At 47.4% G+C, this 25,211-nt stretch overlaps 1 protein-coding gene across 6 annotated transcripts in view; it reads left to right on the top strand.

Annotated features, from left to right (window-relative positions):
* RRP1B (ribosomal RNA processing 1B) overlaps nt 1-24,499 on the top strand; it is a 29,535-nt gene extending 5,036 nt beyond the window's left edge. Inside the window, exons 2-16 of one of the 6 annotated variants that reach the window (XM_059686625.1) lie at nt 4,267-4,349; nt 6,073-6,130; nt 7,330-7,415; nt 7,782-7,843; nt 8,208-8,337; nt 9,241-9,305; nt 9,787-9,968; nt 11,797-11,891; nt 12,818-12,915; nt 14,402-14,421; nt 15,151-15,282; nt 15,842-16,587; nt 19,345-19,494; nt 20,988-21,051; nt 21,878-24,499. In XM_059686625.1, the coding sequence (XP_059542608.1) occupies nt 4,267-4,349; nt 6,073-6,130; nt 7,330-7,415; nt 7,782-7,843; nt 8,208-8,337; nt 9,241-9,305; nt 9,787-9,968; nt 11,797-11,891; nt 12,818-12,915; nt 14,402-14,421; nt 15,151-15,282; nt 15,842-16,587; nt 19,345-19,494; nt 20,988-21,051; nt 21,878-22,071 (2,165 nt within the window). In that variant the 3' untranslated portion in view covers nt 22,072-24,499. Of the gene's footprint in view, nt 1-4,266; nt 4,350-5,492; nt 5,581-6,072; nt 6,131-7,329; nt 7,416-7,781; nt 7,844-8,207; nt 8,338-9,240; nt 9,306-9,786; nt 9,969-11,796; nt 11,892-12,817; nt 12,916-14,401; nt 14,422-15,150; nt 15,283-15,841; nt 16,588-19,344; nt 19,495-20,987; nt 21,052-21,877 lie in introns of those variants that run through there. The other 5 variants (XM_059686626.1, XM_059686629.1, XM_059686631.1 and 2 more) reach the window with 5 other exon arrangements.
* The last annotated feature ends 712 nt before the right edge of the window (nt 24,500-25,211 follow it).

Consider the following 25,211-nt stretch of genomic DNA (forward strand, 5'->3'; position numbering starts at 1 on the left):
ACAGGCCCTGCTTTAATAGTAAACAGCCCTGGAGGGGGAAAGGGTGTAAGTGCTCAGCAAAAATGCCCAGTACCAAGCCTCATGCAGAAATCAGTGTCATTTAAGTCATGTTCGTCAGTGTTTATGCATTTCTGATTGCATTATGAAGAGTTTTCTAAACAAGAAGAAAGAACAAGAGCCCTCAATAACACTTTGGTAATATCCTGTAGCTTGGGGTTTTTTATTAAGGAATAGTTCAGGCATTTATCGGTACCTGGCCAGTTTGATCTGCCCACTTCCTCCTTCCCCACTAAATCCTTAAAGCAATTCCCAGACTTCTCATTTCATTTCCAGATACTCAGTATATATCTCTAAAAGATAGGGACTCTTTGTAACATAACCACAGAACCATTATCACACCCTTCTGAAAAAAATTAATATGAAATCAAGCTGCTGAGTTCTTCCCATCAGTTCATAAGAATTTTTATGACATCATATTTCAAACAAGACTCACCCATTGCATTTGGTTGATATGTCTGCTAAGACTTAAATTCTAACAGTTTTTATCCATCTTGTTTTTCTTTGCAATTTATTTTGTTGGAGAAACTGGGTCATTTGTCCTGAGGATTTCCCACATTTAGGGTTTTGCTGTCTCCATCCCATGGTCTCATTTGGCATGTTTCTCTGCCTGTGCATTTCTTGCAAACTGGCATTAATAGTTAGACCTGATGAGGTGTAGGTTAATGAGCAGGAGGAAGAAACTCCTTTCAGTGTTCTTCCCGCTGGTCTAATAGTTAAGTCTACATGAGACAGGTAAGAAAGTAACCAAATTTTATTACATATGTACATATGGGAACCCCATATATCAGAGAGTCAGACCCCACATACAGGAGAGGGACAGAGACAGAGTTAAAATGAGGGATATGTGACCTGAGCTAAGGATGAGGTAAGGCACCTGGGGCTACAGAGGGGAGGAGGGACATTGCAGGATGACCAGAGCAGATGTCCAGTAATTAGTAGCTGCCCAGCCCTATACACAGGTCAAAAAAGCAACTTCTAGTGAAACTCTTATTATGGGCAAGGCCCCTAATTTAAATTCCCTAAGGGAGAGAGAAGCGTTGCCCGGGAGCCTGCAGGGTCTCGGTTGCCTTCAGCTCATGACAATCCACATACAACAGAGGCGGGTCTTTGGTGACTCATTCTGAACTACCATAGCAGCTTTTTTGTTTTTGTGAGATTGTTTAGCAGGTGGTGCTGTGTTCTTGCTGCATCACATCTGGCATCGAATGAATAGTTGCTGATGTTTGCAATTTGCTAGTAGAGATGGACCAGTGGGTTTGTGTTTGTGTGGTGTGGTTCTGATTTATCCATTTTAAAGTTGCTCAGTAATTTTTAATCTAATGTTTTAGCAGCCATTGGTGATCTTTGCCCACGTCCACTCGTTCGTTAGTTTTAACATGGATGACTATAAGCACGGGTCCCTATCACAAAGTTACTACAGCCAGGACTGCAGTTGACTCAGTTCTGTGGAATTTGTCAGTCACACAATCATGTTGTATTCTCTATAGGCAGATCCCCAGATGTGGCTTGTTTGTAACAGGAGGAGAGGAAAACCAATTGGCTGGTCATTGCCCAACCTCAAAGGAAATGCACTTCAATAAACTAATTTTACTATGGTTTCTGGTATAATTTAAGTGAGAACATAAGGAATCAAAATAGACCATAGTAAAATCAACACTAATAAAAGAGAAAAATGGTAATTGGCGTACGACGATACCCTTTTCATTGGCTAATCAGGGCTATATGCATTTAACTGCCAACAAGATGGCGGTTAATTTGCATATGTAGGCACAATGCAGGGAGGCGAAAGGGAAAGCAGGAAGAAGCCCCCTGCCACTGACAGTGATCGGAAACCCAGGGGGGAGCTAAGAGCTGGGGGGCAGGGCAAAGGCGGCCCTGGGGCCGCCTTTGCCCTGCCCCCCAGCCATGATCGGAGAATCAGGTGCCTTTTCCGCCCTGGCCAGTGATAGCAGGAAGTAGGGGTGGAGCCAGCGATGGGAGCTGGGCACGGTCGAAGCTGGCAGTCCCAGGAGCTAGGGGTCCCTTGCCTGGGCCTAAAGCGGAGCCCACGATCGCGGGGCCGCTGCAGCTGTGGGTCCCCGCTGCCCGGGCCGGACGCCTAGGCCAGAGGCATTAGGCCTGGGCAGGGGCGGAGCCTGCAACCGCGGGGAGCTGGGGGTCCCCTGCCCAGGCCTGACACCTCTGCCGGAGGCCTCAGGCCTGGTCAAGGGGCCGATCCAGTGATTGGTGATCGGAGGGTGATGAGGGTCAACTCCTCTGGCTGAGGCGTCAGGCTTGGGTGGGGGGTGGAGCAAGCGATCAGAGGGAGATGGGGGTCCCCTGCCCAGGCATGATTCCTGGGCCAGAGGCCTCAGGCCTGGGTGGAGGCCAGAGCCAGTGATCGGGGGGGAGATGGGGGTCCCCTGTCCAAGCCTGAAACCTCTGGCGGAGGCGTCAGGCCTGGGCAAGGGGCTGATCAGGCGATCGGAGGGTGATGGGGGTCTACGCCTCTGGCCAAGGCATCAGGCCTGGGCAAGGGGCAGAGCCAGCAATCGGAGGGGTCTGGGGGTCCCCTGCCCAGGCCTGACGCCTCTGTCAGAGGCGTCAGGCCTGGGCAAGGGGCCGATCCTGCGATTGGAGGGTGATGGAGGTCAATGCCTGAGGGCTCCCAGTATGTGAGAGGGGGCAGGCTGGGTTGAGGGACACCCCCCCCCCCCACCCAGTGCACGAATTTCGTGCACCGGGCCCCTAGTTACTAATATAAGAGAAGTCTTTAGTAACTTGGAAATCAATACCCATAAAGGTATAAAGCTCACTTTGTATGGACTAGTTAAACTTCAGTCCATCAGAAGGATGTTTGTCACTTTGTAATTATCTTTTGGAATATTGAGGTCACATTGATTCCAAATATATACTTGTTTACATTTACCTGGTTGATCTTAGTTTGCTCCTCCAAAAGACTTCCTAGTACCTCCTAATACAGTGGTTCTCAACCTTGGCTGCACAGTAGAATCACCTGGGAATCTTTTTAAAATCCTGATTTCTGGGCCTCATCCTCCGGAAATTCTGTTTCTTTGTTACTCATGTTGTGGCCCCACCCCATAACAAAGAAACAGAATTTCCGAAGGATGAGGCCCAGAAATCAGGATTTTAAAAAGATTCCCAGGTGATTCTACTGGGCAGCCAAGGTTGAGAACCACTGTCCTAGTGGAACATTAGTAAAGACCATTTGTAAGATGCATAAAAGACTAGAGGGTTTGGTTTGTTCTCCACAGGCTTGGACACTCCTCATTTTATAATTTTCTAATTCCTTACGTCACGCAGCAATTATCCCATGGCCCAGACAGTGGTGGCGAACCTATGACACGCGTCAGAGGTGACACGCAAACTCATTTTTTTGGTTGATTTTTCTTTGTTAAGTGGCATTTAAATATATAAAATAAATATAAAAAATATAAATCTTTGTTTTACTATGGTTGCAAATATCAAAAAATTGCTATATGTGACACGGCACCAGAGTTAAGTTAGGGTTTTTCAAAATGCTGACACGCCGAGCTCAAAAGGTTCGCCATCACTGGCCCAGCAGATAGAAGGCTGTGCGTGTCTTGTGGCTTGGTCATAGGTGGTACAGGCGGAGGTACAGGACTTACATAATGAGAACAAGGCTAACCACAGTGCCACTTAAAACAAGACTAAAATTGCCCAGTAAATGAAAACCGTAACTGGGAGGGGGTTATGTCGGGGTACAGCAAGTGTGATCTTAAAAGGATCATCTTAGCAAAAATATCCCTAAGCTTTGCCAGTGTCCCTGGGCCAGTTGTGTGGGACTTGAGCAAATCCTTGCATCTCTTATAGGATTTGCATTTTTACTTTGAAAGACCAATGAAAATGATGGAGTGCAGGGGAGATGCTAGTTTCAGCAGAGGGGCATTGAGGGGAGCTCATTTTATAAATAAGTACCCCATTAGTTAATTTTTTGTTGTGATTCCTCACATTACTCAGGCAATAAGGACACACGATCACTACCACCCTACCCCATAGCTGATAAAACTGCCAACTTTAAATGTGCTTGTTTTATAACAATGAGGAAGTATGTGCTTCAATGAGAAAAGCCCTTTGCAGATTAAATGTATGTGGTTATTCTCACTGCTCATGTGGCAGTTCTGAACTTGAGGAAAAGAAATGCAAGGACTCTGAAATACGATTTTGTGTTGTTTTGCCCTCTAGGAGGTTTCAGTCAAGAAGAACTTCTAAAAATATGGAAAGGGCTCTTCTATTGCATGTGGGTGCAGGACGAACCCCTTCTGCAGGTAACATGAACTTCCCTTTGTCACATTACTGGATCTTTGACCTAGAACCGTGGTCGGCAAACTGCGGCTCTTTGGCCCCTTGAGTGTGGCTCTTCCACAAAATACCACGTGTGGGCGCGCACATACAGTGTGATTGAAACGTCGTGGCCCATGCGCAGAAGTCGGTATTTTGTGGAAGAGCCACGCTCAAGGGGCCAAAGAGCTGCATGTGACTCGTGAGCCGCAGTTTGCCGACCACTGGCCTAAAGGGATAAGAGAGACTTGTTGTATCAGTCCCCTAATGTGCCAAACAAACGGAGAAGCATTGCTTACGGATTCCCTGGCGCCTCTTGTCATATGGAAGAGGATGCAGTGTCCAAGCGCTGAGGTTAATTACCTTTTCAGATAATAAAGAATTCACATAAATTAAAGGTTTGTCATTTCTCTGCCGGTTTCATAGTCCCATGGTAGGGTTTACCTTAAAGTGTTTGTTTGTTTTCTCTTATTTGTGGTAAAAAATGTCCTGGCACTGGTCTCTGAACCTGCGAGCAGCCTGGCCCCATGCCGACCTCTGCACAGTTTTAAGTGGTGCAGAGGACGGGGCAGCCGCCTCCCTGGGGTCAGGGTCTTCGTAGAGCCACTCGCGGCCCCTTCTGATGCCCACACTTACAGTCGGCGGAGACTGGTCACAGGTGTGTGTGTGCATGGGGACCCGTCTGCCGAGCACAGTGGGCACTCTCACCACAACTGTTTAGAAAAACAATTTCACTGCTTAAAGAGTTCAGTTGTGATGTGTAAAAGCAAAGTGAAGAGATAAGCCTTGAAATGCCATTCAAAACCCTCTAAACATCATGGGTGGATTTTACTTCTCTAGGTTTTTAAGGCACAACTCTGCCTTTTCCTCCAAGCCATGTGGTAACTCACTCTGATTATGGCTTTTACTAACCTGAACATATTTTGAGTAGGATAGCAAGGCAAAATATTTTTAAATTACATTCAAAAGTAACAGCTAGCAGCTTTAGTGGAGGAAGGAAATGGAATAAGAAATTCGCTTTCAGGGAATTCATTAGAAATGGGTGAGGGAGACCTGAGGCGGGGGAAGTGCAGATAATATTTATGAGAATCTATATTTTACGTAACTCATAAAAATTCTTTTGTTGACAGTCCCCTTAGACCCAAACCACCAAATTCTCTACAAGCAAGCTTGCCGTCTCTGAGTAGGACTTGTGTTTCCAAAGGCACTTTTGCGCTGGTCAGAGCCTAAGGTGCTATTCCCTGTGCTTGCTTCCACCCTGCCGCTGCCGCCTGTCTGAGCCAGCCAGGGAGAGGGGATTCTAATTCCACTCACTGAGTTTCCTAGAGTGAGAGACCTGGGCGTCTGTGTTTCCATTACTGGGGGATTAGGATAGACATCTCAATTTAAGTTTTAATGTATCTTTTAAGCCAGGAATTGACAGCTAATTTATTTCTTCTGTAGGTCATTTGAACAGATAACAGGAGATACCTTTTTAAGCAGACAGCTTAAACAAATCTCAGAGGCATATGAAATTGGCACAGTAGTCCATTGAAATTGGAGATTTTGCATAGATACCCACATGCACACTTCTTAGTGGAAGTGACATTGAAAACAGAGGTACAGATTCTCACCCACCCACCTACCCAAGCAGGTATGGGCCGTGGTGCTGTCATCTCACAATGTTTCCACATAATAACCCCAATGTTTCTCCCCAACCCGCCTTTGCAGGAGGAGCTAGCGAACACGATTTCCCAGCTCATCCATGCTGTTAACAACTCTGAGGCTCGTAAGTCCTGATGTTTTCATGCCTCTCAAAACGTCCTTGCTTTTCGCATTTGGTAACTTGCCTATGATACCTAATTCATATTGTTCCTTCTCCTACCTTCCGTTTCCCAGTGGTCTAATTTAATGTGAACCTGGCGTATCAGTGTGTATATGTCAATTGACAAACTCCTCCCATGGGAAGAAACTATGATAAACTTAGATACTGACTCTGAAAGAGGGTGAAGGAGTACCTTGTAGAATATCATATTGGATATCTCAAAGATTTCAAAAAAAATAGACCTTAAATAATCCTCCAGAATCTCCAAATTGTGAGTTACTTTAACACTCCTAGAAGCTATCCGTGCATATGTCAGTGTGTGCAGTACCCTCTGGATGCCAGGTTTATCCCCAAAACTAGAGCCATTAAGGTTGTCGCTGGTAATAAACTGTAAAGTAACCCCCCTTTACCAAAAAGGATAAACAGGGGAGAGACATTACTTCTGGGACACTCAGGCTCTGATTACTTCCAGGGGACAAACAAGACTGCAGAATGAGTTTTTCCTGCTCACCCTCCCTGTGAACAAAGCCATCCATAGCCTTCATAGCCCTCAGAGGTTGTCTGAACTTGAGCAGAGCCCCAACTGACATGTAATGAACAAAATTCTACACATGGAATATGATATAGGCCTTCATGTATCAAGAAAGATTTGTACAAAAAGAAGTGAATAAAAAGATTTTTTTGACAAAATGCTGGTTTTGTGGCTCAGAAGAGAAAAATCGAATGTTTTGTTATAGCTCACCCAGCTGACACTGAGCATGAAACAGAAAGCTGAGTTTCTACAAGAGTCATTCAAATGTCCATCAAAATTACTGGCTTTGGATTCTCAGGTGTAGGTGGGTTGAAAAGACCAGTAGATGTGGTTCAGAAAATCTTCTGATTTAGAAACTTGGCTTTTAGGAGATAAAGAAAAATGCTCCAAAGAGCATTCTAGTTAAGCATTAAGATATTACCAGGTTTCCTGTTACTATAATGTGCTTTTGCTTAAGTGTAAAAGAAATTATTGAGCATATTTAATGATTGACCAAATTTTCTAGCAGCCCAAGAATTCTTGAGAAAAGTAAAACATGAATAATCCTAGTTTGTTTCTTTTCATTACTTTTGTGCTTTATGGTAATGTGTTAACCTGAAACCAAGCATTCAGAGCCTTCTGTTCACTGCAGAGCACCTGTTCATTCAAACCTTTTGGCAAACCATTAACCGAGAGTGGAAAGGGATCGACAGGCTGCGCCTGGACAAGTACTACATGGTGAGATCAGCAGGTCTTCATCCCAGTTCCTGCAGAGGCTCATGAGAGGGAGGGAACATTCAGCATCTTAAAAACAGTGGGAAGGTTTGATTGTGAAGCAGAGTTAGTTCTGGGACTGCTGAGATGACAGGCAAAGTGAACATTAGACAGCCTTTGAACCTGTACTCAGAGACCTCTCTCTTGTCTCTTTCAAATGTTAGGGACCAGTTTGGGGACCTTTAGTTAGCATTTTATGATCTAAAGTTCAACGTGATTATTGTGGATTTTTTTCTCATTTGGGGATCCAGGCTACACCCGTGTCATTGTCTCATTCTACAAAGCTGATCAATCCTCCTTCCTTTTGTAACACAAGTTATCTGTCTTTAGCTGATCCGTCTGGTCCTGAGGGAGTCCTTTGAAGTCCTGAAGCAGAATGGCTGGGAGGAAAGGTTGGTAAACTATTTGGGTTAGCATTTGGTGGCCTGAAAACTTTTAAGGTAATAGTTTGTTTTTCAAGCCTTTCAGTTAATCACCAAGTATGAATTGCCACATCTGTGCTATGAGAGGCAAAACCCCCTTTCGCATAAAGAACTTAAACCCAGCGGAGGAATATGAAAGAGTTGAGTACATAAGACAGTCAGCTTTTTATACTGATTTCTGTAGTTACTTTTTTCCTTGTAAAACTTTCTCAGTCTCGCATGGCTTGTGGTGCAGTGTAGCATGAGACTAAATGTTACATATTCCCAGGGGGAAGGGGGGGGCGGGGGGTTGGCACACTACAGTTAATAGACCCATATGTGTTGTTTTCTTCAGCCGAATCAAGCTTTTCCTCGATGTCTTGATGAAGGAAGTCTTACACCCTGAGAGTCAGTCTCCAAATGGGGTGAAATTCCACTTCATTGATATTTATCTGGATGAACTATCCAAAGTGGGAGGGAAAGAGGTAAGAAACAGTCCGATGTCTGCCAGCAGTGTGATGAGACCACAGCTAACCTGAACAGGGCTTCGCTCGTCAGGTCCTCCTGTGAGCTGGAATGCAATGCTGTTGGTGGCCCTCTGCACTGCCAGTGACAGAGCGTGAATCAGTTCAACCTGGCTTTTTTTTTTTTTTTTCAACCTGGCTTTTGACACATTCCTTCCCCATCTAAGAATGTGTCCTAAGCAACTAATGAGACATGTGGGCATGATTGATGCACTAAGGATGTGTATGGAATCTAACTTAGGAAACGTTTGAAAGCACCTACATGGTCCAGTAAAGAATTTGAGAACATGAGGAAATGCTCAGAATACTGAGTTTTTAAAAAGCAGTAGGAAAGAAAGGCAGTAGGCCAAGCTGTGCAAAGGTGTCTGACTTGAGTGAGTGTGCATTCATCCAGGAATAGGCAAAGGACTGGAGGGGAACACTCTTTAGCGTGTCAGTGACTATCTGAATTAAAAATGGTGAGCAAGTTTTACTTTTTTTCACAAGTGTTCTGCAGTGGACAAGTATTTTTTTAAATTAAAGAAAGTATAAATGTTGTATTAAAAAAATACTCCCTCATCTCATTCTCTGACCGTCCATACAGAGCTGCTCCACAGAGGAGGAAGTGTGGAGCAGTGCTGGAGGGTCACTGTGCTAAGATGCCCGAACGGCTGGAGGGCAGCTGTGGCTTTGGCCTGACTCTGGGCACCTGGGTGATTCATGCACAGTGCGTTTGGCATTGTGAGATAAGTGTTGCTCAGTCTGATTCAATCTGTGTGAAAAAAACAAGTGGTACCTTTTTCAAGGACTTGTCAGAAAGGGGAAAAGGCTCTTTTTTCCCCTATTTTTATTTTTATTTTTTCCTATTTGATTTCTGAATTACAGCTTTTAGCAGATCAGAATCTCAAGTTTATTGATCCATTCTGCAAAATTGCTGCCAAGACTAAGGAGTAAGTGATTCACATGTTTGTTTTTGTTGCTTCAATTAGTGTTAATTGGGAGAGGTGGGTTGCTTTGTGTTGTTCAGCATGATACAAGGTACCTGGGATGGTTGTCCAGAGCTAATAACAGCCAAATGCTTAATTCCCATTGGCAAGACGTTTGAAGCTTTGAGTCATAATTCGGCTTTGCTGTTTGATCCCAGTCATTCCAAGAATCACACACTCCCCCACCCAGAGTTCAGTCTGTTGCTGGTCCCACTGCTTCTGGCACAGATCCCTGGACTGGCTCCTTACAGCCACCACTGCTTAGCACAGAAGTGTAGTTGGGAATACGTGTGCTTGCTGAGCAGCTGGGTGGTCACACCGGGTCCTGGGTAGGCTGAAATGGGAGGTTCAGTGACCCCTACTTTTCATCCCTCTGCTCTCTTCAGACAATGAGTTCCAGACCATTGGTTTTAATCACATCCTCTTTGCTGTGCTTCCCCCTCAGCCATACACTGGTGCAGACTATAGCTCGGGGTGTTTTTGAAGTCATTGTAGATCAGTCTCCTTTTGTACCTGAAGAGACGATGGAAGAACAGAAAACTACAGTGGGTGAAAGCAACCTCCCTGAAGAAGAGATAGCTGAAAATGAGGTGACATGGAGAAAAACATTCAGTAAAAAGAAGACAGGTAAGAGAGTGTCCTTAAGCACTCTTTAATACATTTGTTGGGATCTCAATGACTACAGTCTAGAATTTATCGAAGATGGCTTTGGCTTGAACACCTGAGAAAGGAAGCAGATGCTTATTCCCAACCCCTGTTTTGTTCAGGGGTCCTCTGGGGAAGACCCTGTGCCACCCACCTGATTCTTTTTAATTTTTTTAATATGTTTTATTGATTTTTTTACAGAGAGGAAGGGAGAGGGATAGAGAGTTAGAAACATCGATCAGCTGCCTCCTGCACACCCCCTACTGGGGATGTGCCCGCAACCACGGTACATGCCCTTGACTGGAATCGAACCTGGGACCCTTCAGTCCGCAGGGTGATGCTCTATCCACTGAGCCAAACCAGTTAGGGCCCACCTAATTCTTATCTCCCAGGATGGCGGGACATTCCCCTAGGGTTAATCATTGTTGGTGTTGCATTGGGTTTTGTTTGTTTTTGTTATTTTGGCTTTTCAGTTGTATTTCAACATCCTCATGTGGACTGGGATCTATAGAGGGTCCTCGACAGGAGGCCTGATGTGCATGTGTGTTGTGAGCGCACACTTGTTTCTGTAGCCTTCTGATCTCGGAGTTCCTTCGGGGTTCTTTTTCTTGTGAGTTTAAATGCCCACTGTGGGCTGACGCTGTTCTTACCACTGTTTTATATCCGTGCAGTCATGTAGAGAATATGCATTAAAGTTGTGACCCATCAGAACTCGGTGGTGCACGGCTGTAGTGCATGGTGAGGGCATCCCTGAAGCCATTTGGAAATGCAGAGTTTTCTAAACCAGTGACCAGACAAACATGTTTTTGAAAGCAAGACATAATACTCTATGTGGGAAGAGCCTGATTTGTTTTACATTTACATGTGCCTTACATAATCAGAGAGGATATATATCAAAATGTTAATATTAATAGCCCCATGTGGCAGAATTGTAAGTGACTTCTGTTTGTTTTATACTTTTGTCTGATTTTCTACATTTATCATGTATTATTTTTTTAACAAAAAACAAGGAAAAGAAGAAACATTTTAATTTTAAATTCCACATAGGTGGTGGGTTAATTTAAAAGCCTGAATAGATTCTATGTGGTCATGGCAGCTGCCTCTGGGTCCCCCTGCTCCCCACGTTTCTATCTAAACTAGAGAGGTCTCTCTCCAGGAGCACCAGCACCTGCTCTGTCTTCTCTGGCTGTACCCTGAGGTCACACCACTAATGAGCTCCTAGGAATCCAGAAACAGTTCAAGTTTGAAAAGTGGAGTTTTCATTAGTAATTTTTATCTGCTTTCTCATGGGCTTTAGTGGTTTTTGAATTATTTATTAAATGTTAAAATTTGCATTTATATATTAACTTGTGCCTCCAGTAGCAGCCCCATGAAGTTAGTATACTACTATGCAGATTTTTTTTATTACAGCCCAAACCTATCTGAAATTAGGAATAGACAGGCTCCTGAATCCACATTCCTTCCACAGCCAGAGTCACACGGTGCCTGAACCCCTGACCAGCAGCTTTCCGTCCCCTGCGCTGTCTGGAGGGGGCGACCATGTGTGCTGAACAGTATTGAAGGCCAGGGAGGCTTGTCTGTAATCAGTTTAAAAGACAGAATTTATGATTGCTCCTGGATATTTTTTCATGTCCAGGGCCTGAAAACCCAAAACATCTTTGGGAAATTATACTAGTAAATGTATTGCAGGGTTTTTCTCTTTAAGGAAATTTTCTTTTTTAGTAAGAGACACCTAATTAGACAGTAGCTCCTTCGGGAGTCGTCACTGCTGTGTAATTGAAGAATTTTGTCTTTGGCTGTGTTTCGATAGCACCGGGCAAATATCACTCCAGAAGGGAAGGAATCGGTGATGAAGGTGAGACAGATGGTAGTGGAAGCATGGAAGACACTGGGCCACTTCTCCAGGTTGGTGGCAGTTGTTGCTTTTTTTAGAAGATAGATTTACTGTGGAGTGGCCTGGCTAATTGGGAATTAGGGTCAGAGCTAATTAAACTCTAAGGCTAATGTGTGAAGTCCTTTCCATCCCTTCAGTCACTAATGTCACCTTCCTTATAATGAGCTTATTGCAGACAAATCCAAATATGATGGAATTTTGCTAAGATATATTCCATACAGCAAAGTCAGCTCAGCGATACTTCTTATTTTTATTTTTGGTTAATCCTCACCCAAGAATATTTTTCCATTGATTTTTAGAGAGAGTGAAATGGAAGGGGAGAGACAGAGAGGTACATGGTACATGCCCTTGACCGGACTCCAATCTGGGACCCTCCAGTCTGCAAGTCAACACTCTAGCCACTGAGCCAAACTGGCTAGGGCTTAGTAATACTTTTTAAATAAAGGTTATTATGTTACCAAGTGCTAATTGGACATCTTTGTAAATTACATTACAAAGAAGCACACCCAAGTGAATTGTATGTGGTATATTTCACCCCAGAGATCTTGCTCAAGTCTTTGGTTGCCCAGTCTTAGTGGTGCTTGTTCTGACGGCCCCTGTGAGTGCTTCCAGAGTCCCAGCTGGGGGTGCTCTGACCCTAGGACAGTGACGGCGAAGGTTTTGAGCTTGGTGTGTCAGCATTTTGAAAAACCCTAACTTAACTCTGGTGCCGTGTCACATATAGAAATTTTTTGATACTTGCAACCATAGTAAAACCAAGACTTATATTTTTGATATTTATTTTATATATTTAAATGCCATTTAACAAAGAAAAATCAACCAAAAAAATGAGTTCGAGTGTCACCTCTGACACGCGTGTCATGGGTTCGCCACCACTGCCCTAGGAGGTGCATTTCCAGGTTACTGCAGGTTTATGTTCCTTTTTCTTCTCACGTAGTTTGACTATAAGGCTGTTGCGGACCGACTCCTGGAAATAACCAACAGGAAAAACATCCCTCCCTTCAACAGGAAACGTCTCTGCAAGCTAATCAAGAAGTAAGTGATTGCTTGAGAAGGTGTCCCTTGATTCTCATTCATGTTCAAGTCCAGCCCTCCCATTTATCTCATGGTATATAGGACATGCTATTACTATGCTTACATTTTTTATTTTTAGCATATATATGCACTTATAAACTGCAGTGTTTAATGATGACAGTCACCTGCCTACCACTCCACCCCACCTCCACCCCTCATGTCCCATTCTGCAAATGCAGCCACACTCAGTGGTTTCATAATGATGTAAAAAGAAGTCTGCCCTGACTGGTTAGAGCATTGGCTCATGCACCGAAGGTTTCAATTCCCTGTCAAGGGCATGTTCCTGGGTTGCAGGTTTGATCCCAGCCTGACTGGGGCTGTGTGCTGGAGACAACCCATCTATGTGTGTCTCTCTCATATCTGTCTTTCTCTAGCTTACTCTCCCCTCTCCCTCCCTCTACCCCTCCCTTCCACTTCCTCTAAAAAAAAATCAATGGGGAAAATACCCTGGGTGTGTATTAAAAAATAATTACAAAAGTAAATCTATTGATAATATCTAAAATTAGGTTGAGAAATTGCAGTGTGAGCCCTAACTGGTTTGGCTCAGTGGATAGAGCGTCGGCCTATGGACTCAAGGGTCCCAGGTTCGATTCCGGTCAGGGGTGTGTGCCTTGGTTACGGGCACATCCCCAGTAGGGAGTGTGCAGGAGGCAGCTGATCGATGTTTCTAACTCTCTATCCCCCTCCCTTCCTCTCTGTAAAAAATCAATAAAATATGTTTAAAAAATTTAAAAAAAAAAAATTGCAATGTGAGTGTACTGCTGAGGTGTTACCTGTTGGTGCGGTACTGAGCTGGGTAGGGGTGTAGCTTTTTACCCCTTCCCCCACCCCTGGTGTGGTTATGCTGCAGTCGTCGTTGATATCGTTATGACTGTACCAGTATTCACTGCAGAGCCCTGTGGCCTGTTATGATTGATGATATACAGTAGCTGAGTTTGATCACACTCCATGTAAGCAGGCACTGTTCTGAGCACTTAAATCGCTTCACGTTATGTGGTAAAGCCTCATAAGCTGCCTTCTGTAATTCCCTCTGACGCATGGCTGACTCGGGCACAGGGAAGTCACCGCCCGCCCAGAGTTGTAGCTGCCAGACACAGAGCTGGATTCAGTCCTCCTGCCACTCCCCCCCTCTGCCCGCTTCCTTTGTAATCTAATGCACCAAGTCTTATAGACTAAGCACTGCTTTCATTTCTCCATGTGGTAAACAGGGGAGCTGAGTAGAGGCAGAGAATCTAGCTGTCAGCCTTTGAAGACAAGAAACAAAGTTCACTGAGGGTGATCTTGTCCTCATTTTTGGCCTTTGGGTCACACCGCCTTTTCCCCTCCCCTTCTAGAGAAAAAAGAATGTGAATTCTAAATATCACGTGTTTCTTAAAGTTTGTGCGTATGTTTATAGAAGACAGAAAGAGGGGATTTCTTTATGAACTTTTGTTGTTTTCCTTTTCAGATTCCAAGATCTCTCTGAAGGTGAGGAAGGCAGAGCATTAGAACTGATGTTCTTACCTAAATGTGGACCTCACTGAGCACGTTTAGGCCAAATAGTACAAAAAGCAAGATTAAAAGCATAAGAAAGAGTAGTAGCCTTTATCTTTGAAAGATCGTCAGTTACGCCACTTGCTGCTCAGCTGAGAGAAGCCCGAAGAACCACCGTGTGGGGCTTTTTCTTTTTTTATCTCACCACCCACTCTCCCATCCCAGGAACCACACTGAGCCAGACACGAGGCTGTATCTGTGGGGGGAGAGGGCATTTGAACAAGAAGGGTTTTTATTGGTCCATGTAGTTTTCAGTTTGGCCTTTTTTAAGAACAGTCGATTTCTCAGGGTCCCTTTTGTGACTGTAAGATCCATTGTCCCCTGGGGGAACTGCTGTCTATAAACGTGGTGACATCTGAGCAAATCAGTGGCTCACTGCCCCCATCCTTTGGGCCCCTGAGGTGCTTAGAACTAGGGTGCCCAGACCTGGTTGGCCTATCTGGAGATGATGTCGCCCAAGATTTACAGTCCCTTGCCTTGAGTGAGAAAGCCACAAAGTTGAGAGCCTAAAGTCCCTGTGTTAGCAGCTTTGAGGTTTGGAGGGAGAAGTAGTGAGGAACAGTGACCAGGAGGCAAATGAGGTGGGGAGGAGGCTGCTCTCAGGCCCCTGGGGACAGCTGTGAGGGCCTCAGCAAACTGACTGCATGTGACTTTGGTGTCCAGCAGGCAGCATGTCTCAACTCGGTTTTGCTGAGGACATTTCTGCTGATGAAGATGACCAGACCCTCAGTCAAGGGAGGCATAAGAAAAAAGGAAATAAGCTTCTAGAGAAGACCGACATGGACAAAGGTGAAGGTGAGGCATAAGGCTTGGGACTAGCAAGGCCTGAGAAGGAGGGGTGGGCTGCCCTCGGCGACCTTGGGCCCCTCTGTGGTCCTGAGAGCCTCTGAGCCACTGTCTTGATAAATTGTTACAGAGCAAACGCTTTTGCTCTTATGGCTGAAAAGTAAAGATTGTTTCTGAGTATTTGATTTTTCTGGGACACCCGCATTCCCACTTCCAGTAGCATCTGAGAAGGAGATACACACTGCCCTGTGACTCGTTTGTCTTATTACCACCTGGATCTGTGGCTTTACCTTTGGCCTGAAAATTAGTAGAAATCTGAATATATTTCAGGTCCATTTATATTGAAAAGGCATTAGCAAGGTTTCTAATCACAGATGGGAAAGGGAGGAAATGGGACCAAAGCAGAGAGCTCAGGGAGTTCACATGCGCTGAGGATCAGAGCCTTTCTGGGAGTAAGACAGCCCCACAGGCGTTCTGTCGGCCACTCACTCTGCCCCAGAAGCCCCTGTGAGACCTGCTGTCTGCTTGGCGTGGGGGCACCTGCTCATTGGTTTATGTGTCTTTCTAGGAAACAGGTTCTTTCTTGCTGAGGAAGAGGAGAGTAAAGCTGGTGTTCACAAGAGGAAAAGGAAAAAGAAGAAGAACCACCTTCAGCCTGAACACTTAGGGTCAGGGGTCAAAGCTGTTCCCCCAGAACAGAATGGGGACCCAGAACAGAATGGGGACCATGAGCCAGAGGCAGGTCCAGGAAAAGCCCAGAAGCTGGGTGGGATTGAGCTAGGGCCAGGGGTTTCGCCCAGCCCCCAGGGGCAGAGCAGCTCGGAGCACCCCCTCGTGCATCCTCCCATGCACAGCAGGAGGAAACGACCAAGGAAGAGGAGCCCGCGTCTCCAGGAACTGGTTGCCGAGTCCACAGTGTCACCTCTGGAGGACCTGTGTCAAGGTGGCCCTGACAGTGGTTATGCTGTGGTGCCCGTCCCGCAGGCTTCCCCAGCCAGTGGAGCCCCAGCCCTGAAGAGGAAGCGGAAACTCAGGGCTCCCCTGGCCAACGGCAGCCCGCCCACGCTGGCTTGGCCCCCGCCCCAGGAGGAAGGCCCTGCCACCAGCCCAGCAGACGGAGGGGATTGCCCAGCCACACTGCCCCCGGGTGGGAGACTGAAGAAAAAGAAGGGGGAGCCCAGCCGTCTTGACCTCTACAACCCGTCCACTCAAAAAACTGCCATCTTCAAAAAGAGGAAGAAAATGAGAGAGATGCTGAACTTGGTTGAACACAGCAGAGGACTGGAATCTGAACTCAAGCTCGTCCAGGCTCTGGTAAGGCAACTGGGTTCCAGGCAGGGTGGCCACGGCTTCCTGCTGAAAGAAAGATCAGGGGCCCTGCCTCGGGCTTCCGTTTGCAGTGGAGGGAGGAGGGGGAGACAGGTCAGGCCTCTGAACTAAGCAGCTGTCATGGTTCATAGTTCCCTTTACCAGCAGTAAAGAAACGTGACCCGTTTCCGTGTCTGAGACAGTCACCACCCTCCTCCTCATTCCACTCCCACCCTCCCCTGCCCCCACCACATTGCTCGCTTTAATGAAAAGACTTTCTTCTTTCCGCTTGGCTCTCTAGACCAGGGGTGGGCAAACTTTTTGACTCGAGGGCCACAGTGGGTTCTTAAACTGGACCGGAGGGCCAGAACAAAAGCATGGATGGAGTGTTTGTGTGAACTAATATAAATTCAAAGTAAACATCATTACATAAAAGGGTATGGTCTTTTTTTTTTTTTTTAGTTTTATTCATTTCAAACGGGCCGGATCCGGCCCGCGGGCTGTAGTTTGCCCACGGCTGCTCTAGACCCATATATGAATGAAAACCAGGCTCTGGTTCCACTATTCACACCCTCACTCCGGACATACCATGCATTCAGTGGTCGGCAAACATAACTTCATTGGCGCACAGCCACGCCTGATCGTGCACACTCCCTGCTGCTTTCACTCCTCAGCTGCAGAGAGGAGTAGTTGTGGCAGACACCTTGTGGCCCTCAGAGCCAAAAACATTTACCCCCGGCCCTTCAGGAACAGGCTTGCTGATCCCTGTTCAGTACTTGTGTTTGCACTCACTACTGTGCAGCAGTGTGAATGTTAGGGGAGTTTCTGGTCAGTAAGGAGCCTTAGCTGGGGAAAGCAGAACATTCACCTGGACTTCGCTCTAATCCTAGGTCTTCCCCTGACAAGCCATGTCACCTTCCCTTGGCTCTGCAGCCCCTCCCTGCACTCACTATTCATTTGATGCTCTTTCTTCACTAAGAATATCAGAAAATTACTTCTTCGCATCATTTTCACGGGCCTGCACCCTCTCTTCAAGAGGATTAGAACTGTTGCTAAATAAACCACAGGGTTATCGGGGGTTTTCCTCCAAAAAGGGCAATGTGTCTACATCTCTGCCAGCAGGGGTGGGAAGGCGCATGGGAGAGGACTCCTGGGTCTGCCCCTCATGGGTGCTCAGGGAAGGCAGACAGCTTCCAAGCCAGGACCAAGGACTTGCCAAAACCACCCGTGTGACATTGGCCACGTTGGGTTTCCCAGACCCCTGCAGTCCCAGAACTAGTGCCCAGTCTTTGCTGTGGGTGGTGATCAGCTGTAAAGCACCCAGTGAATGTTCTTCATCTGCCTTAAGTGGACCTACAGTAAGCTAAGGTTCGTTTATGGAAGAAGAAAGATACGTTTTATAAATCTAGTGTTGCCTGAATGTACTGTGTTACAAAGTCTCCAGTGTGTGCAGTAATGTCCTGGCCTCCACATCACCACCACTCCCTCACTGCCGGCCCAGAGCACCTTCCAAGCCGGCCAGCTCCATTCATGGACAGGGCCCTCTGTACAGAGCCCTGTATCGTTTACACTGGACGTTTTCTATGTTTAGATACACAAATGCTTACCTCTGCTATCGTTGCCTGTAGTATTTAGTGTAGTAACATGCTGCACAGGCTTGTCGCCCAGGAGCAAAGGCTATGCCGCAGAAAGACAGAAATCTTCAAAACATGAGCCTTGAGTTTGAAAAAAATAAAAATAGTTCTTGTTGCTGAAAAGATAGGAAACTTCTGTATAAGTTTTTCTCTCTCCTGGGCAGCGACCAGCATGGCTAGAGAGCGGACGAGTCCTGAGTAGGGGCGGCCGGGGATTGAGAAAAGGAAAGAGACAGACATAGCGATAGTAGGGAAAGCTGGGACCAGGTGGGACACTGCCCTCTGATGGAGGGACAGTGACCCAGAGCTGGTGCAGCAAGTTTATTATATACAGCATGATACCAGTAGTTTTACTAGAGTTTAAGACAAAGGAAATTATGTGAAATCATGGTTAAGGATCAAGCTGCAATTCTTCATTCTTGTGGCTTCTTTGTAATTGTCACTCCTGTCTGAGCCCAGATAATTGAGTCTGTTCCTGGCGCCTGGCTAAACTTAGATAATGAAACCCACCCCCTGGCGTCTGAGCTAAAGGTCAGGCCAACAACATACCTGCCTCTGGCAAGGTATGTTTCTAGGACATGGCTCTGCTGAAGCCACTGGACTCAGCCAACAATCAGTTCATGCACCTTCCCAGGCGCGCTCTACATTTCCAGGCCCGGCCAGTGTGGCTTAGTTGGTTGAGCCTCAACTCATGTACCAAAAGGTCACTTGTTTGATTCCTGGTCAGGGAACATGCCCAGGTTGCAGGCTTGATCACTGGTAGGGGGTGTGTGGGAGGCAACTGATTTATGTTTCTCTTTGGTGTTTCCATCTATCCCTCTCTAAAAAATTATTTAAAAACACATTTTTTTGAAAAAGTAGGAAACCTCTGGCCCTACCATGGTGAAGTGGCAATTCTGTTCATGAAGTGTGTGTCCTGCTGAGCCAGAAAAGGTGTTTGCAAGTCTGGTTCCGGAAATGGTGGGGGATGGGGCATCGGAACTGGTAAATAGCTCTCACTGAGATCCCCTTCGACCTGTGGCCTCGCTCCCCATGGTGTCTGCCCCCGTCCTGCTTTCACTTCCTGCGTGTAGGTGTGGCGCAGGTGGCCCTGGGCGTGACCTCCCCTCTCTTCTCATCCCTCACACAGGGGAGCAGCGGAGCTTTCAGCCCTTTGAAGAAGAAGAAGCTGAGGACTGAGAATGACTTTGTGAAGTTTGACACCCCCTTCTTACCAAAGCCCCTGTTCTTCAGAAAAGCGAAAAGCAGCACCGCCACCCCTGGGGCCCCTGCTATGCAGGTAAGCGCACCGCGACCGAACCAGAGGGGCTGTGCTCAGCAGATGCTTGGCCTCTGCTCCTGTCCACGGTGCACGGGCTCCTGTTCCGGGAGCCCAGGTCTGCGGTGCGGGCTGTGCTGGGACTTCTGGGGCCGACCCTCGGGACTGACCAGAGGTGCCTGCTCTGAGAACTCATGGGAATAGGGGAGATCTAGAGAGACCAGTACTGAGGGGGGCCCCCGAGGGCCCTGGATTTACAGATCAGATGGAGGAAGACCAGAGGGGCCTGCCACGGACACTGGCAGGGGCTCAGACTAGAAGAAGGAACGAGTGCTGTCCCCAGTTGGGCGAGGTGAGCACTGTTCTGGGAAACCAGGTGGGAGGCCATGAAGGATGGGTCGCCTCTGCCAAGATGCAGACTAGTGTATGTGGGAGGCTCATCTGGGGTTGCCTGCAGGAGATGGAGGTCTTGGTGGAGCTGTGGAGACAGGGGTCTGGGCTGGCCCTGCTGGGGAGACCCACAATAGGTGGACTTTTTGAGAAAGCAGTAGGTGCTGTATAAATAGCCTCCAACCGGCAGAGTGACCACTGCCTATGGGAGTGTTTATGCCTAAGATACTTTCAGGATATTTGTAAATGACTCTGGGCTTATAGAAGCCAGGTTCCTCTGATGAAATGATAATGTTAAAGCAAAACGGTCTGAGGTAGAACTGGGGATTCACACAAAAATACGGGGTTCTTGCCGGAACTGGTTTGGCTCAGTGGATAGAGCGTCGGCCTGCGGACTGAAAGGTCCCAGGTTCGATTCCGGTCAAGGGCATGTACCTGGGTTGCGGGCACATCCCCAGTAGGAGATGTGCAGGAGGCAGCTGATCGATGTTTCTCTCTCATCGATGTTTCTAACTCTCTATCTCTCTCCCTTCCTCTCTGTAAAAAATCAATAAAATATATTAAAAAAAAAAAAAATACGGGGTTCTAGGAATAAATTTGAGAAAATGCTCCAAATCAGTTTGGAGTTCTGTGCACAAAAGGCCGGGGATGTGGGTACATTGCTCACCAAAGTTCAGTCCCATTGTAGATATAATCTAATCAATTTGCTTCCAAGTTAAGGCTTAATTAAATTCTAGGATGCAGTGAGTGGGAACTCCTTATAATTTTTCAATGTTGAACTTTTCCTATAACTTGGAGGTTTCGGACATGGTCATTTTGCTCTGCTTTCTTCCCCGGAAGGCAGAGGCGGAGTCGGCAGTGAGGCAGTTTACTGCAGAGGGGTGCTGGCACTGCCCACCTCCCAGATCTATGAATGTGCCTGCCAAAGTGTTTCATGCAACCCAGACCTGGGGCGTGTGCAGCATGGTCCTGATGAGGCCACGGAGGCGGACACAGGCCCTGGGGCCCCCAGGCTGAGTGCTCCTGTGGGCTGGTGGGCACCTGTGAGTGCTCGGGGACGCAGACACACAGGGCGCCTCAGCTCTTTGTGCTCCTCTCACTCCCATTATGCTTTTCTTCTGCAGCTCAACAAAACACCGTCCAGCTCCAAGAAGGTCACCTTCGGGTTGAACAGAAACATGACTGCGGGTGAGTGCGGGGTTTGCTTGCAGTCACCGTCTGCTGCTGGGGAGGAGGACCCTGACCCCTCCCGAGGCAGAGTTGGTCCCCACCTCCCCAGTGGGGCAGCCAGGGGAGGTGGGGGTTGGGGGTCAGGAAGGAGCTGACCTGGTAGGAGGTGATGTGGATGGGTGGGTGGCCTACCTGCCTAGAATATGTAAGTCGTTTTGACTTGAGATTTAATGGTCTGTAAGCTATAGCCGCCTCTACCTAAATTCAGAACCACTCTACCCAAGAGGCGGGAAAAGTGGGACATCTCGTCTTTCAGCTTTTAACATGGGTGTGATTCATTTGTGTTGGTTTTTTCCCAGAGGAAACCAATGTTTTTTAAAGTATATGAATGTAAGACCTGACTCTCTGTAGGCACAAGTATCTGTGCGCGTGCGCATCTGTATGTATGTACGTACAAATGCGCGCACACGCGCACAGGGGAGCAGCTATCAGGAGGGACCTGGGCAGCCCCGTTTCCCTCCATCTCTCCAGGTTGGGTCTGTAGATGGGGAGGCAGTGTGGGAGGAATAAATGCCAGAAAGAGGGCTCCTCCTGGGGCTCTTTATTGAACCCAAGTATCACAAGGGGGCCCTCAGGGCATTTTTCTTTGGGGAGTAAATTCATTCTTGCTGGTGACTTTCATTTCCTCAGAAAGCCCTGGAGGCCAGTTCTCTGCGGGGCTGCCCTGCACTGAGCGCCCTGGCTCCATCGGGGTCTCCTGGGCAGCACGGAGGCAGGACGCGGGGTGGGTTGGCAGGACAGAGAAATCATACCCACTAAAGTGTGGCTCACTCTCATTGGGCAGAATTCAAGAAGACAGACAAGAGCATCTTAGTCAGCCCCACCGGCCCCTCCCGAGTGGCCTTCAACCCTGAGCAGAGGCCCCTCCACGGAGTGCTGAAGACCCCCACCAACTCCCCTGCCAGCACCCCCCCGGGGACCAAGAAGCCGCTGGCTGCCACCCCAAAGAGAAGGCCAACAGCTATGGACTTCTTCTAATAGCAGCAGAGTCCCTTTGTAAAAACCGCTTTTGTACAGAATACTCTATAAATTATAACTTTTAAAAGGTGGGGTGTTTTTTATTTCTTTATAAATTGTATATATGAGGGTCAGAGTGTGAGCCATGACGCTGCTGTGGGCATCTTGGTTGAAGTTTCACTACGAACACGGTTTGTGCTGGCGCTCACCGGGATTTCCACACTCGTGGGAACCTCGGTGACTCCCCTAGCGTGGGAGCCGAGAGCATGTGACCTTCACCACGGAGAGATGCTGCTGGCACATGTCAGCCTGGGGTCAGACTCCATCGGCTGTCGCCTGTGCACAGCTTGGGTACTCGTGTCTGCCTGCTTGGCTGATTTCTGGTGGTTTTTTTCATGTAAGTCTCCATTTAAAAAGCACCTAGGCTTTGTTCCCAGGCTCTGTGGGTAGTGGGCCGTTTTTGATCGGATGACTCTTTGACTGAATCCGAAATACAGCTGGGGATGAGCCTTCTAGTGGGGGCAGGAGAGCAGAGCCCGTGGCCTGTGGCCTTCCCTGTGTTGCTACCTCTCAGACAGCCCAAAGTGTCCTCATCGGAGAGCAGCGGCCCCCGGCGCACCCCCGTCCAGTCGTCGTGCTCTGGCTGCTCTGTATACGTAAATGTCTGTGCCAGCGGCCTATCGCCGGGCGTCCACATGAGCAGCTCTCCCATCTTAAGTGAAAACAGTGCTCCGAGGCCTGGCCATAGCACCCGGAGACCGAGCTCCTGCTGGGAGGCAGGCCCGTTTGTGTATATTTACTTGTTCATAGTTACCTAATATCTGAAATGCTGAATCATGCACTTGCAGGTTTTTATAAAGTCCTCATTTTAATTAGAAAAGGTGGGAGGCACACAGACTTACAGTTGGAGAAACAAATGCAACTTGGAGCAGCGCTGCTTAATCCTTGATCTGATCCCAGAGCCTGAATGACGGGTGAGATGCAGACTCGGGAGTCAGGGGTCGCGTCAGGAAAGACCCTGGCCCGGCTCACTCTCGAGTTTGCACAGTAACAAATTGCAGATGTAACTGGGGACACACGGTTTTGCCTCAGGTGCCCAGTGCTTCCCCAGCCTGCTCTCCACTCAGGGATCTCAGGCCTCCTAGAGTGAAAGCCTCCCTCCCCCCAAGCAGGAGCCCCAGTTTCTCACCAAAACCAGGGCCAGCTCACATTGCTACTTGCAAGCTGAGGGCCCGGGGGTGACCCCTCCCTGGTCAGGGCTGTGGCTTCGGAAGAAAGGCCTTCTGGGATGACATGGTCCAGTTGAATGGTTTCCTTAATCACATGACCAGGGGGCAGACTTACCCAGGAAGGCCCTGCTGCCAAGGAAGGGGAACTGCTCTTTGCCTGCTCTGTAACCAAGTGTTGTCACAGGTCAGGAAGAAAGAAACAGCGAACATTGTGCTGCTGTTAGCTCTTGTAGTGAGACGTCTTCATACAAGATGACCTTGTGGCTGCATGGTTTTAGTGAGCTACATTCGCCATCATACGTAAAGTCATTCAAAACCAGAACTGATGTGTGAAAAGATTAGATTTGAGTTGTCACATATTTTTAACTTCATTTTTTTTACAAAAGTATCATTATTGGTCAAATTATTTTTCTAACAACTTTTATTTCAGCTTTAAAGATAGGTCTTATAGTCAAATGGGCCATGTAATCCAGCCGTGTTAAGATGTCTTAGCAAGACGTTCTAGGGCAAAAAATGGTACATTTATTGTCGTGATGTGTGCAGGACCTTCTCTTCATAGCGCTGTATGTCACCTGTCTCTTCTGGGCTGCCAGCGAGTGCCCTGTGCGTGCTCCGGCACGTGCCTGTCTGCGGACTGGGTCCTGAAGGAACAGTGTGTCTTGGGTTCCATCTGTCCTCTGACTCTGTCCTGACTTACTCCATTTTGTGGGTAAGTCCAGTAGGTTTACTGTGGCTTATTTTTAATGCCTAAATTTTGGCTACAAAAGAAAAAAAACAGTTTTTTAAAATTCTCATTACGTATACATACAAGAATGTCAGATAAACTATTTAGAATACTGGTTTTCTACTTGATGCATGCTATTTTCCTAGGTAAAATCGCCAAGGGGACTTGGCAGTCCAAAATTGGAAATTATTTAATGCTGTCGATCTTACAGTATTTTGTAAAACAATCGTCTGTACGATTTGGTATCACACTTTACAGCGTATTGTCCTTTCTAACTTTTACTGAACTGAAAGCACAAAGGGGAGTATAAAGCAGTTGTTAGTGTTGGGAAAAAAATATGAAATTGAGTCCATATTTTGATTTTTGTGTGTTTTCTCTGAACTTACCTGACTGCTGGCAAGGACTGTTTGTTTACGACCACTTTGTGTTAGTGTCTGCAGGGTTTGTCAGTACTCATCAAAGCCAAGTTCAATAAAAAAGTTGTCTTTGCCTCAGACTTGTATTGGATATGACTGTCAGTGTGCATAAAAATACGCCTCTCGGGGAACTGCTCAGTGCAGCAGGGGTGGGAGGTGTTGCCGCCGTTGTGAGGGTTTGAAAACAGACTGTTCAGGCACCTATCCTTCTCATGTGTTCACTACACGGAGCCAGGGGGGGGTGGGGGGTAGGAGGGGGCTGCTGGGGCAGTCTCCGCGGGATGGGGGAGCAGGCACTGCCAGACCTACATAAAGCACGGGCCTCGGCCTGTGAGGACGATGCAGAGGTGCCACTGTCCTGGGTGCCTCCCCAGCTCACCCCAGACCGCCGCCAGGTGTTGAGGGCACTGTGGAACAGGAAGGCCCACCCCCCATTCATATGTCCTGACCCCCGGGTCTGCACTGGGACCACACAGCACTGCACCACCCGGATGCACCTGTGTTCGTCCGTCCCTCTAACAAGAGGCATTGAGCTTTCTGTCTCAAATGTAGCTCCAACGTATTGCTCTTAGAGAAACATCGATCTGTTGTCCAACTTATGTATGTGTTCATTGGTTGCTTCGTGTATGTGCCCTGACAGGATCGAACCTGCAACCTTGGTGAATCGAGACTAACCAACTGAGCTACCCGGCCAGGGCTCCTCTCTCTAGTTCTCTGTCTTTTCACCCCTCTTCACAGGGCCTCACCAGGGCCCCCTTCCTAAGATACTGTAGGGATCAGGGAGCAACCCTG

This window comes from Myotis daubentonii, chromosome 3 (genome assembly GCF_963259705.1).
Source record: "Myotis daubentonii chromosome 3, mMyoDau2.1, whole genome shotgun sequence".
NCBI lineage: Eukaryota > Metazoa > Chordata > Mammalia > Chiroptera > Vespertilionidae > Myotis > Myotis daubentonii.